This window comes from Hyposmocoma kahamanoa, unplaced genomic scaffold (assembly GCF_003589595.1).
Source record: "Hyposmocoma kahamanoa isolate Upper Pololo Valley unplaced genomic scaffold, ASM358959v1 98263, whole genome shotgun sequence".
In the NCBI taxonomy this organism is placed as follows: domain Eukaryota; kingdom Metazoa; phylum Arthropoda; class Insecta; order Lepidoptera; family Cosmopterigidae; genus Hyposmocoma; species Hyposmocoma kahamanoa.
In genome coordinates, this window is record NW_020655550.1 from 563,705 (window position 1) to 578,728 (window position 15,024).

The 15,024-nt window shown below is 34.6% G+C and overlaps 1 protein-coding gene across 1 annotated transcript; it reads left to right on the top strand.

Annotated features, from left to right (window-relative positions):
• The first annotated feature begins 1,129 nt into the window (after positions 1 to 1,129).
• On the top strand, positions 1,130 to 4,376 carry LOC113238794 (short coiled-coil protein homolog). Its single transcript, XM_026475634.1, has 2 exons — positions 1,130 to 1,499; positions 2,803 to 4,376. Exons 1-2 carry the CDS (start codon positions 1,226 to 1,228, stop codon positions 2,940 to 2,942), a joined length of 414 nt encoding a protein of 137 aa, XP_026331419.1. The 5' UTR covers positions 1,130 to 1,225; the 3' UTR covers positions 2,943 to 4,376.
• The last annotated feature ends 10,648 nt before the right edge of the window (positions 4,377 to 15,024 follow it).

The following is a 15,024-nucleotide window of genomic DNA, read 5'->3' on the forward strand; positions in this document are numbered from 1 at the left end:
ACTAGGTCCTGGAACCAAGAGAAGTCGTACGTTATTAAAATTCATATAAATAAGAAAACATTAATTTATTAGGTAAATATCAAAAACTCTTTTTCTTGCCGAAATCGCAAAATATCGCAAAAAAATCCCACGTGCTAAAGTTGCCCAATAATAAAACTATTTAATCATGCAAACAAAAGTACTTGATATGCCTGGATACTCATCTAAAATTTCACACTTTTCTGAGAAATGCAAAAATTTCACGAAAGATTACAATGTTCATTTCTTAGCATTATGATTCATCGTATGTACTCAATTTTATTATATAATAATTATAAAAATATAGCACGTACCTGCAGCTGTCGTCTTCATGTAAAAAAAAGTCAAATTTGAAAATATTTCAACCAGTCACAATATTTTTAAGATTAATAAAAAAGATCGAATCAACGTGCGACAGACGTGCTCTCTCCGCGATGCTTTTTTTGCGACTGAGGGGAGAGAGACGGGGGATGTTATCGGCCACGTGACTTACGGTACCTGACGGGTGGGTACAATGATGTTATTAAACAATGCTCACTGGGTGGGTATGTTGGTAACATAACTGCCAATATAACGATGGTAATCATGGCGTTTGGATTTTTGAATTAATACCAACTTTTAAGGTATCCTGCCCCACTGTGAGACGCACCGTAATATGATTTAAATGGAAACATTGTACATACTTTAAGCGCCTTCTACATTATGATCACAAAATCCTACGGTGACGGTGACCTCCACCTGTGTTTGGACTTTTTTTTCCATCCTCTAAGGTAAAACCCGAGGAGTTAGCGTGATTGATCGAAGCGAAGTTTTTTTATCTAGAAATGTCAGAAGGCACAAAAAATAGTCAGTACTGAAACTCGGAAGTAAATAATTAGTAATTTTATTTATAAGTAAGTATTTGGGATGTAATAATAGTACACTGATGGATCGATGATCATTAAGTAAGGAAATGTTATGCCTAAACTCAGATTCAGTTACGTCTCTCATTACTTTATTTTCATTTTCTACAAGATTTGTTAAATTTTTGATCAGAAATGCACGATATTGAAAAATTACACTTGTAGCCCAGTCCTTTTCGCCATGTGTCAATGTCAAAATTGTCAATTAAAATCTGCAGAGATCGATTACTGAGCTTGCCCTATTTTTATTTATAATTCAAATTTCTCGGCTGTATATCTAGCAAATCATTCATTTGCACAGCTTTATGTTTGTCATGTCTTCTATAATGCAGAAATGTAACGACGACAATATTCCTTTGGCAGATGACGACCCGCAGGTTATAATTACTGATGATGTGGAAAATAATCGTTTGGATCACGGTCGTTCCATGGACTCATTGCCGAGTTCGTATACTGGGGGATCATCGAGTCCTGGACTAAATGGGCCGCCTAGCTTTGAACCTGACTCGGGTATCGACGAGCAGGAAGAAAAGGCACGCCTCATATCACAAGTACTAGAATTACAGAACACTCTAGATGGTAAGTTGAATGTTTTCATGGAATTTCGCAACGCCCTATTGCCTATGGCGAAGTTTCTTTCTTGTTTACAGCGAATTAATGTTTTTGTCCATTGTGCAGAAATGTCAATTTATACCATCAGCTTAATCTCCAGTAGAGTTCATAGCACCTACAAAATGCTCGCGTGCAATCTTTTGTTAATTATATTCTATAATATGTTTCTTTGTGTATGATTAATTCATTATTAATCTTGCTATAAAGTTGCAATTGCAAATGATTGGAGGCCTTAGTACTATTAGAAGAAAAGTCCCAGGCCATAATTTCTTGTGTATGTCAAGTTTAGGAATGTAATTGTTTTTGAATTATTTTATTTATGAGAGTCAGAACTCACAAAGCATTTATTGTCCACTTGTTGAAAACTGTCAGAAAAGAAAGTTATCAAATGTTCTTGTCTAGTGCGCTGTGTAAAATGCATTTTTTAAATGATCCTTATATGTAATGCAGCGAAGTGGTGGTCCTTAATCTGAATATCGAAACAGAAAAATGTTTTGTCTTGCTTTTTATCATTATAGAATTGTCAAAGTCAAATCATTTTATTTGCTTTAAATATAATTACATGCAAATTTGTATAGTTGTACAGACGGCAGCACATCAAGCCACACCTTGGTGGATCTTGTTCCATTGTACTGGAGGTCTCTGCATATCCTTTTTATTTTTTCTCACATTGCTTTTGTTGTCTAACATTGTCTGTTGTCATTGCAAACAATACATACTCTTGGTATTATAATATGTCAAAAGTGGTTTTATCCCATGAAAGTCATAAAAATATTCAAACAAAAGTGTTTTGCTTGATGTGCTGTTGACTGTACATTTTACAAACTTTATTTGATTGTCACCTGCAGTTTTACATGTAGAGGCATTATTTACCAAATAGAAGAATTCCTCTATTTTCTTCATGTTCACAGCAAAGTGCATTCTACTAGTAAATAATTATTAGTATTTAGCATTTTTTATTTCATCTTCTTTTTATTTGGAAATATATATTCTCAATGTCAAGAGACATTTGTTACGAAGTATTGGGTAGTTTCTTGACTTTGTTATTTTCTTTTGTGTCTGAAAATGCTCATTTTACTTGGGGAACAACTATACTTAAAAGAAACATACCTGAATTTCCCGTCATTTAAAGAAAGCAAACTAAAAAATATATAAGTATAAAATAATAACAAACTACATTGTTGCAACACTTTCATAACCTACAGAATTTAAAACATACAATGTTTCATACAAAGATACTATTATAAATCTTTTTAACTGATTGTTACAGATTTGTCCCAAAGAGTTGACTCAGTTAAGGAAGAAAACTTAAAGTTACGTTCAGAAAATCAAGTGCTTGGTCAGTACATTGACAACCTCATGTCAGCATCTTCAGTGTTCCAGTCTACCTCTCCTAATGCTAAGAAGTAGATTAAGTACAAGCACTGTTTGTCTTGAATACTTTAAGTTTTAATGTTGACATTTATCTTGACAATTGGTGTAAATTTTGTCAGACATATATCAGTTTCAATGATAGAACAAGTAAAGTTAGACTATAAATATATATAAACCAATTTTTCCATCCTCTAAGCAAATAAATTACATGCACTGACAAAGATGTTGACAGCTCAGTGATAGATTCAGTAAGTTATTTAGGTATGATCACAACAGCAGTTTGACGAAGGGGTTCTTAAATAAATAAATATGTAGCTGCTGCCTAAACATGGGCATTCTCAGTCAGTATTAACTGACAACATACATTGAAACTGACGATGGCCCAAGCCTAGTGGCCGCCATTAACGAAATAATGACAATAAGATTCAGACAAACTTATACAATTAAATTGTAATTTCACAAAACAATTTTTTTTAACTTAGTGTAGAACTAATCAAAATGGAAGCTCGGAATGTTTGTTGTCGTTATTGTGCTAGTTTTTATCATGTGAAAAAAATATTGTTTATTAATTTATAACTATGTGATCAACATTGAAACTTAAAGTACCTACACTATGCAGGTTGTTAGCTGTAATGCGAGATGTATGCAGTGAAGACAAATTATTTAAATCCATAGAGATTACATCTCTGAAATCAAATGCTATGGTATGGTATGCTCTTATGATAGTCTGGATTAAAATTGTCTGTCTTAACTGAAGTGTCACACATCTTAATTCAGCATTTATAAATCCTGATTAGATACATCTAATTTCCTGCCAACCAACCTGCACATTAACAACATCATGCTAAATATTTAAGAGGCTTTAACTACTTCAAAGCAATGCATTTGTAATTAATTTTAAAGTCCTGTATTTGTACCTAAAAATAAAATTAATAAAAGTATTAGCTATGTGAACTGTACATTTTACATTTATAATGAAAAGAAAATTATGTTTTGGTGAAAATTATATTTAATTAACATGCAAGTTGTATTAAGGTATGAATGATCCTGAGAATGGAATTTATTGTGTAACCTTGTGATACTTTACAGGGGTGTATAATACTAGAACATTCCCTGTACAAGTGTTATAGCTGCACATCTTCGTAAACATGACATGAAACTTCTTCCTTCCTCACTAACCTTAGAACAGCAGCTGTACTTTTTTTACCTAAGGATTTAACAAGGAAATATAATTTTTAAAATTTTTTTAGCAGAAACTGCATCTATTTGCTGGTTCCAGTTGTCAAAGGAGAATAAAATGTGTTTTGTACGGATTTATGAATTAGTTGACATAGGGAACTAATTTTATTTTGTCTGTTGTAAATCTAAATGTATAAATGAAAACAAGCAATACACAATTCACATTCCATTAATGACCAATTTCATGCTCTCTTAATAATCTCAAATATCTCATTTTCATTACATGCTTCTCTTAATAAAGTTTTAATGCATTTTTTGTTTCATTTAAAGTTTAAACAACAGTTTGTGACCTATATTTCGTGTGATCGTAGCTTGTATAGTTAATTAATTTTAAAATTTCGCGGTTGTAACTGCCTAATTCACGTCTTTTTCTGGGGCAATCAGATCTAAGCTAGATGCTGTGGATCTCGAGGCTGAGAAATGGTGCCGCTGGAATAAGCTTATTCCAGTGTGGACAGTAAAACACCTTTATAACTTTTGAACGGCGGACCGACTAAATCTAGTTGTTTGCGAGTAGAACCGACTAAATTGCAACTTTTTATCTAGCTAGTCAAATTTCAAATCTCGACAATGGTCACATTGGAATAAGGCACACGTAAATGTCGCTGAAACTGGAAGTTTACAAGCAGCTAAAACTATTTACATTCCATATGAAAATCCGATTTATCATCAGATAACTCTTCCATCCTTTAAGGATAACTTGTTATATGACTTTATTAGACTTCCTTTATTTTTTTCCATCCTCTAAGTTCTAGGGTCCACTTCATTGGCAATAATTTATGATCAGAGAAAAGAAGACAAAACGCTGAGATAAAATCACATTTGTCGTTAAATAAAAATAAAGATCTAGAGAGAAACTTGCTAAGTTGGCAACTCTGCCTAAATCTTTTATAAACTAAACAAGTTATGGAAATCACTTGACGTTGAACACACATTTGATTGCTATCGGTTCTCGAGGAAGTCACGCATCCAACCTTCGGAAAACACGTGGTTAAAGCGTGACGGGTGAAAGCTAAGTCCTGTACAAGATGAGCTGATAGGAATAAAATATCATGCCATTAAAGCGTGCACGTATTATGGAGACTAATGTTTCTGTCCCTCTATTCCCACCTGTTCTGTCGGCAGAACTATTGGGATTTTTTTTACCATTAGTTCTGTTCACAGAACAAATGGGAACCTCTATTCCCACCTGTTCTGTCGGCAGAACTATTGGGATATTTTTTTACCATTACTTCTGTGATTTATAAGACTATGCTTTACACCCTGGTTCATACTCAGATATTCCCAATTGTTGTTACGTAGTTCTGTCACAAATATGCAGTTTGTCTTATAAATAACAAAGATATCGTAAAGGATTAAAAAATATATTAACGTAGTTTCTCTAAAAACAAAGGTATCTCCTTAGAATAATAACGCATAGAAACCTAGCCCGCACACGCTAAAGTGAGGCAAGTTAGAGGGTTCCAAACGCGTCCCAGGAGCGCGCGGGCTGTTAGTGCTCAAGGTCATATTGCACCGCGAACAGCTCCAAAATTTTTTGCAAAAAATGACGAAATGTGCGGTAAATGGGTGTAAAAATACAACAGACAAACAAAATAGACACTAACATCGCATTCCACAAGTAAGTAATGCGTTTCAACTCATATTTTTATGTAAATATTCACTAAAACAGAAAAATAATTTCGCGGCAACAAGATACGAAAGTGTTGCAAAGTAACGAATTTTTTTTCTCCCCATTTTGCTATTCTGTATCAAAATAATTATATTACGTAAATTTTAGTGGTGCCTGTAATTTCGATTTATTTGCGCATTTTGAACTAATATTTACTCGAATAAACATTAAATGTTTTCGTTAACTCCTGTAAGTGATTGGGACACTTAATTATTTTATAATACTTTTAACGGCTCTGCGTTCATGCTTTATTGAATAATTATTTATATTAATTTTATTTGAATTGGAGCACATATTGCAACAAATTTACAGTATATATTTGTTTCTACTATAGTGTTGGCACCACCAGTACAACTTTGATAGCTTATATGTCTTTCTTTTCGTAACTCAAGCGAAATATTTTATATTAAAATATTTTATTTTCTTAAAAGGGGAGCATTCTTAAGCGATTTTTTTAATCTATTTTAACAGTTATTTTCTTTAATGTTTGCTTATGGCATTTTCGGTTTTAGGTTTCGAATATGGCACTTATTTCTAAATCCAAGATGGCGGGCGCGATTTTTCGAATAATGGCAAGTTGGGTATCGTTTTCGAGATGTTTGGGAATGTTCAATACAAATATGGGACTCATTTCTAAATCCAAGATGGCAAACACGACAGTTCAAATAAAAGCAATATTCGTAATGAGCACCCCCAAATACCTCGAAAACGATACCCAACTTGCCATTATTTGAAAAATTGTGCCCGCCATCTTGGATTTACAAATAGTGCCATATTCGCATTGAGCATCCCCAAATACCTCGAAAATGATACCCACGTAGCATTTTTTTGAAAAAATCGTGCCCGCCATCTTGGATTTACAAATGAGTGCCATATTCGTAATGAGCATCCCCAAATACCTCGAAAAGGATACCCATATAGCATATTTTGAAAAATCGTGTCCGCCATCTTGGATTTACAAATAAGTGCTATATTCGTTTTTCATCGACAAAACCGAGCACATCTGTAGGCACCTGATCGACAATGTCGGGCAAATCTGTAGGCACCTTTAACTTAATGATGAGTTAAGCAAGATACAATTTCCCCACTTTTGAGGGAAATGTTATTCCATGGCATCATTTTTTGTATATTTGTGTGCGTGCCGACGAGCGTAGTTACAAGTTGCTTACGCCTACATGAATTTGGTTTTTGCCTCACTTGTGACAGTTCGTTTGATATGAAACTATCATTCTATGCGTTATTATTCTAAGGGTATCTCTATGTCACCGTCAAGTAATTGCATTTGGTACACTTTGATCATCTCGTCGTTTTGGACCTGCTGATTTGTCCTTCGTTTGGATGTTTTCTTGACATTTGCCATTTGGATGGCTTTAACAGAAAAAAAGATGCATCTTCTTCTATGTTTTTCAGGAATTGAAAAACAGTCGCTGGCCTGGTTTTGAACGTGCCGTTAATGGCACGATGCCAGCCCTCAACAACATTAGTTGTGCGACGGCGCCGACCAAACGCAGTCCATGATTTGATGCGCCTAGGTTTCATCCAGAAATTCATGTATTTCATAAACTTATCCAAGTCGGACCTGTCACTAAAATCGAGCACTTGGGATTTTACATATTCCCATCCTTCCATAACACGTTCTTCGGGCAATAGTGGAAGAACGCTGCACAAACTTACGATTCTCATTTGGGAAAACATCAGCAATGGCTTGAATGGCGGCTTCCTCGAAATCAGTAATGAAAGTGGGAGGTTTCCAATCTGGAATCTGAGTTTTTATTAGACTGAAAAGTGTGGTATAGGCTGTCTTGGTTTTGTGACTAAGAAGTGCATATATTAGAGACATCACAGTAGTAGATAGACACACTTCAGAGCTTTCAAGATCTGCATGAATAGTGTAAACCTCTGTGAAAGGTCCCGGGCAAATTTTAATTGTGCCGTCTGCAAAAAAAAAATATTTTTTTCTCGTAAAAGAGTCCTTGCTTCCTTAGTGGCAAAAATTATAATACGGACGCCCTCGTCCTCGTCGTTGTAATCTGCCAACATAAACTTAGAAAACGGCATAGGTATTTCTACTGCATTTACAATGTCATTTAGGTAGTTCATTTTCTGAACTTCGTTTAATTTATTTCTCCTTCTGTAAATCGACGACTTAATTTGGTTGAAGCTGGGTACCTCTTTAATGAGATCTATTCCCGTGTTTTTTAAAGCAGCTACTGTTTTCTTGTACACTGCCGGTACGGTTTCACTGCCTATCATCATTTCATCAACACTTTTGTGGATTATAACGGACATGGCTTCTTTGTTTGTGTCAGGAATGCAGGCATTGTCATGGTCAACATGTTTAACTATTTCCTTTTCATCCTAGAATAAAAAATAAAAATACAGTAAATATAAAACAAATCCTTGTGTGTAAACTTAGGTTCATACCACAACTTATTTAAACAGTAATTACTTCGGAAGTGGTAACCGTTCCACTGCATTTTCTTGTACATGGCACATCTCCATAACGTTTGTAAATTTGGATATTGAGAGAGCCGGTAATATTCGTAGCCATTTTCGAGCAACACGCGGCCGCGGCCGCGTTTTATTATGTTAAACTCACTCATTGAACAAACAACAACCCTTTTCAATATATAAGATTAATATTATTGCCCTTTTAAAACCCTTCAAACATGAATTTCATGACGTTGTCATCAGGATACAAATAAATAATAGATACTTACCTCAAGTGGCCAGTACTTGATAATTGATAGCAAACTGCATAGAGAAGTAGTTTGTTCGTGAACAGAACTAATGGTATAATATTTAAAAAATCACAATAGTTCTGCCGACAGAACTATTCAACGGAACCGGTGGGAATTATTTTGTGAACAGAACTAATGGTAAAATAAATCCCAATAGTTCTGCCGACAGAACTACTCAACAGAACAGGTGGGAATATCTGAGATTGAAGCAGGGTGTAAAGCATAGTCTTATAAATCACAGAACTAACGGTAAAAAAATCCCAATAGTTCTGCCGACAGAACAAGTGGGAATAGAGGTTTCTGTCGATACCCTACCATAGATATCTATTGAAAAAAGATTGCTAATGAATCTCTTTGATATGGTTTTGTGTTATTATGGACACATGGAAAACTATAATAGGATGTCAAAGTGTACAATAAAAACAAGTCAATTGCTTAAAAACATGAATTTTTTATTTGTTATTAATTTTTCTTGCTACTATATCATCATCACATCAGCCGGAAGACGTACACTAGATACATGAAAAATCCCTACCGAAACGCAGCAGTTTTACATAATTGTCTTTTTCACTGTGCTGCACATTTGTGCACGTAAACCTTTTATCTCAACTCACAAATCGAAATCAAAATTAGAACTTCGTTATAAACTGCACAGTTATTATGTGGTATTTTTTATTGCTAGTCTCAAATTTTATGCAAATCGGTTTCGGTTGAGGTACGGCCGAGTATTTTGTACGAAAATTCTGCAATTACAATGAATGCCAACAAAGCTTCTCTCGCTGCGCTAACCCAAGGCTAACCCTACAATACTTACTTTACTCCAATGATTACGATCATTTTTATACTCTTTGTTTATTGGGGGAAGAGACGTTGGTATAATAGGTACATCTTTAACGTGCTCTAAATAACGATAATTTTATTTAAGTACGTATATACATGTCTGCATACTTAAATTACTTCACATAAATTAAATCACTAATATACTTTCGTTCTCAATACAATCAATTAAATATTAGATCTTGTTGGTCTGTGGATAGAGATTCCGGAACCGGACATGTTTTTAAGAATCGGGAATTCGGGACTAGTCTTCAACTTTCAAATGCGGTTCCGCATTTCTCGGTTCTTTTGGTACTGTCGGTACTATACTTTTTAGATTTTTGTAATATGTTGATACCATAGATTTAGTATATAGGTACCCATAGATTGGCAATGCAAGTGAAAGAGCGTTAGTATACACGTATGTTAGAGCGAGATGGGTAGACGAGACCACTTCATTATACGATATGAGCCTGTATAAACCTAGGGTCAGCTGACAACGAAACAAATTTCTTTTATTTTTAAAAAAATAATTGGTTTTAAAATGTGAAATAGTGTTAAACGGACGTTTATTAGTCATGGCAACGTGTTCAGTGCCCGGATTTAACTCATCTAAAAAGGAAAACTCGATGAATTGTACATTTCACATGTTAGTACTATTTAAATTTTTAGCTGTCTAAAAGCACTACCACAAAAGTTTTTTACATAAATATATCCGTAAAATTATACCATTCAAGTGCATTAATAACCCAAATTTATATGAATTCAATTAAAAAATATATCAAATACGTGAATTTCTGAGATTCATAACACAACTTTCATAGAGATTGACGATCGATAATATGTTATTGAGATGTCATTAACTGAAAAAAAGAAAGGCAAAGGCGTGGCTTGCATACAGCCGAAATCATCTTCATACTTAATATTATTGAATAAGAAATTTCTGGTTTTAGTACTTTATATTTAATTAATATAACATTAGTGCATTATTTTTTGTCTACATTAAAACGAAAATTTCTTTTAATAGCGTAGTTGAGGCACCAATTTTTTTATGTTAATTATTGTTTATGATTCAGTATTCCTCAAAACATTGAAGTACGACAGAAATGGCTTATAATGCTAAAGAGAGAAGACTGGGTTCCCAAAAAGTTTTCAAAAATATGCAGCAAACACTTTGAGGAAAAATGATTTTCCGTTAGAGGCATGGCTAGAGTAAAGCTACGTTCTGGTTCTGTACCCACATTATTCATGTCTTACAATTAATTGATTTTTGTTTTTTTTTATTGTTCCAAAATACGATACTCATATAGGATCACTTGTGTGTCCATCTGTCCGTCTGTCACAGTCAATTTACTCCAAACCTACTGGGCTGATTATTTTGAAATTTGGTACACATATGCCTTTGTGTGACCAAAACGTGTAACGTAAATAAATTAATTCTGAATTTGAAGTCACTATTGGGAGGGAAAGTTCTCAAGTATATATTTTTTGTAATTTTGAAATATAAATATTTTTAAGTTGTTTAAGAAAATAGACTAAAATTGATCATTCTCCCCTTTATCTTCGAAACTACTGAGCCTAAAGTTTTGAAAAAAATACAGAAATTGTCTTTAAATCTCTCATTTTAGTGCGAATAAACCTATATTTGCTGTTGGAATCTATTGGAGAACATATTCTTCAACTACAATATTGAGTTTGTACGGAAACCTCTCCGCGCGAGTTCAACTCGCACTTGGCCGGTTTTTTGGTTCTATTACTTATCTGCAAATTCACTGCTGTGATGCACTTCTATGTCATCATATCATGCAATAATTATAATAGTTATATTTGTTTGTAGGTTGCGGTCGTCAGCTTGGTTCGTGGAGACCATACTATCGCACCGTAACTGATCATGGGTCATATCACCGTTTTGTAGAGCCATAGTGTTATATTGGGTGAAAGTCCCCATTGTTTACCTACCATCTTATGGCACTGCCAGAAGGTGATAGTAGCTTTATTAATTTTGTATTGAACCATTAATTAATTAGTTGATAAACGTCTCGGCGTTTTGCGATAAGACATTTGGAAGTGCTGCATACGCACTGAGGAAACTGCGTCCTCTTGTCTCCAATGTGGTAATGAGGCAGACGTATTATGCGTATTTTCATTCGTTGATGTCTTATGGCATCACACTGTGGGGTAATTCAACTGAGTCGATTAGGGTATTTATTCTTCAAAAACGTGCACTAAGAACAATAGTAGGCATAAAAAAGGGTCAGACCTGCAGAAACCTTTTTAAGAAATACAATATAATGACCATGTACTCACAATATATTTATGATATAATAGTTTATGCGCGTCAAAACTTGGCTACTTATGAGCGACGTACGGGCGGAGGCCGAGCGTTACGAAACACGGGAACACTAAAATCCGTTGCCCACCGTACCGAACTTGCAACTAGAAATCCGCGGGTAATAGGTCCCCGATTCTACGAACATCTACCCACAGACCTGAAAAGTGTTAGAAACGATGCAACGTTTTGTACCCGACTAAAAAACCTTTTATTGGATATTGAATTGTACAGTGTCGATGAGTTTCTTTTGAAACAATTTTAATTTTATTTTATTCGACAAGCAGTAGTTATACTACTTTATTTTATATTCATTATTATTATTATAATTTTATTACTGACGATCATAGTTATCCCTTGACATTGTATTTCCAATTGTAATATTGTGACATTGATAACATGAAATAAACGATTCTATTCTATTCTATTCTATTCTATTCTATTCATTTTGAAGAATACGACATGAAAATGAATACGAAGTGAAATGCCGGTGTAATATTGTTAATCGATATTAAAGTAAAATCATTGGATGGCGCAACACTGTTTATCTTGCACACATGCACATTATACACACACAGATGTATTTTTGTTTTGGTCTCGTCTCCAATACTTCAGGGCCAATCTATGGATATACTAAATCTATGGTTGATACAATCAATAAAGTAGCAAGCAATATACCTACTGCTAACCAGTAAAAATCTTAGAGGATGGAAAAAAATAAAAAAACAAAATCTGAGATTTAAAAAAATATAAAACCTTCCTAATTTATGATACATTATGATGGTTGGGTTTTTTTAACCGACTTCAAAAAAAGGAGGAGTTTCTCAATTCGCCTGTATGTTTTTTTGTATGTATTTTACGCGATAACTCCGCCATTTGTGCACCGATTTTGATGATTCTTTTTTTTTTTGTTGGAAAGAAGGTACCTCAGATGAGGGCCCATTTAAATTTCAAGAAAATATTCCACCTATAAGGGTGGCAAACTAGGGGACGAATGACTTTTGAGGTCGGTTTTTTTAACCGGAGGTTAGGTTATTAAATCTCAGTCAGGCACAAATTTCACTATTCAGTTAAATTTGCTCGCAACTCTGTTACGCAGCTCTGAAAAGCAGTTTCTATTACCTTTATATAATAGAAACTGCGTGACTTGATATAGTTAGTTATACCAGCGTGATCGTGATCGAGTTTTTGACTAGCCAGATAAAAAAATCTCCCTTTATTTGGTTCTAGTCGCAAAAAAACTAGATTTAGTCGGTCCGTAGAACAAATGAAGACTAAAGCGGAGTTTGGCGCTCTGTATACGATTTTAGCGCCTTACAAGTGCGGACACTTTTTAGCGCGGACCCGACGTCCATATAATTGTAAGTCAATGGTCCGCCGTTCAAAAGTTATAAGGGGGTTTTACTTGAAATGTACCCTAGAACTTAGAGGATGGAAAAAATAAAGGAAGTCTAATAAAGCCTTATAATGAGTTATCATTATAGGATGGAAAAGTCATCTTACGATAAGAGTCGGATTTTCCTATGGAACGGAAATACAGTTTTAGCTACTTGTACACTTCCTGTTTTAGCGACATGTACGCGTGCCTTATTCCAGCGTGACCATGGTCGAGTTTTTGAAATTTGACTAACCAGATAAAAGTCGGTATTTAGTCAGTTCTAGTCGCAAAAAACTAGATTTAGTCGGTCCGCCGTTCAAAAGCTATAATGGTGTTTTACTGCCCACCCTGGAATAAGCTGATTTCAGCGCTTTTAGTTTGACGCTTAAAAAGTCGTTTAGAAAAACGTTTAAGCACATAGACTTTATGTTTAAAAAAGCTTGCAACGTTATGTTGAATTAATTTGTTTAGAAAACATGGATGACGCTACTTGAAACTTATGCACGTTGTAAAAAATGAAATTGTTGAGCACCTATAGAACTGACCATTGATCAATGCTTACGTTTAAAATGTAACGGGTGCTTGTGCGCTTATTTTAAAAAGCAGACTTTTAAGTGCTTTTCGTTTAAACGCCCACTTCTAGCGGCTCATAAGTGAATTTCACTTACATAAAGGGCACGCGAAGTACGTACACTTGCGGCCAGCCCCATGCAACTTGTATTTAGTTTGTGCTTGCGGCGTCTATCTAGATATGTATGTCTGTGATTCCGTATCTTTCCGGGTTTTATTCCATAGACAACAGTAATAAACTGGCATAGAGGTGATCATTATTACAAGAACAGATAATGTAATACATTTTTCTTACGTAATGTTTAACTCACATTATCGAACAAATGCCTGAACTGCTGTTGTGGTATTGCTATTCTGCCGTTGCAATTGCGTGATTGGAAGATGTACATTGCATGCTATAATTTGCGTTTCTTACGCGTATAATCTTTCAGTGTACAATATAAAGTTCTTTTTCTCATTTTACATTTTATTGTATCTATTGTCTTACTGTTATTAAGTTACATGTTTAAAATTACTTTTTTGTGCTTTATACAATGCGACTAATGTCGATTTTAATATTGAATATCTGGCAGTTAATATCAATCAATTTAAATAAAACTGGTGCCGAAAACAGCAATTTGTTTTGGTTTATTGGTTAATGGCTACCATAGCTGTATAACAGTAGCAGATTTGATTTCATTGCGTGATCGAGGATATCGCGTCCACTATCCGCGAGTGAATCGAAAATAACAGATTCCACGACAGCGTAGCCGTGGTCTTGCAAGGGCCCCTGAATCTTGAAAATTACATTTCGTCACCTGAAAAGTTACATTTTTGTTTGCAAAATTTACATTTTACTTGTGTAACCCACCACAACTTTAACACGCCAATAGTTCCATCGCGGCACAACTCTAAAACGCGCTATCGTTTTGTTAACTCCAATAGTATAAGTCATCTCATACGTTTTGTATTGTTGATGCTTACCATAAATGCTTTCTACTAATATAGCAATTGTATGGCACTGAACGTCACTCAAGTTAATGAGACGTTCCGGTCCTTACTTTGCTATCATACTTAAGGTTCGGCACTTAACTTGCGCTTTCACACACGCGAGACGCATTGTTGGGTCCCTGGCCGCATAGCTTTTTGTTTTGTCTTGTATCTAAATACACACTTTGCGCACTTTCCGTCTGCGTCTCACTTTTCTACCCACCCCCTCTGCTCACCAGCGCTACACATGTTCTTTTTTTAATTGAAAATTCTAACTGTAAAATATTATATTATACACACTTTGATCCGTAAAATAAAAAAGTAAATACCCACTAGAAAAATCAGGCTATTATTGATTGATTTCACATTGTTTGCACTTTAACTAAATTACTTTTTGTCTAATT

Excerpts from the sequence above, each read along its gene's own strand:
- LOC113238794 (XM_026475634.1), top strand. The coding sequence starts at position 1,226 with ATGTTTGTCATGTCTTCTATAATGCAGAAATGTAACGACGACAATATT. Across the intron at positions 1,500-2,802 it reads ATTACAGAACACTCTAGATG|ATTTGTCCCAAAGAGTTGAC; the intron begins GTAAGTTGAATG and ends TGATTGTTACAG.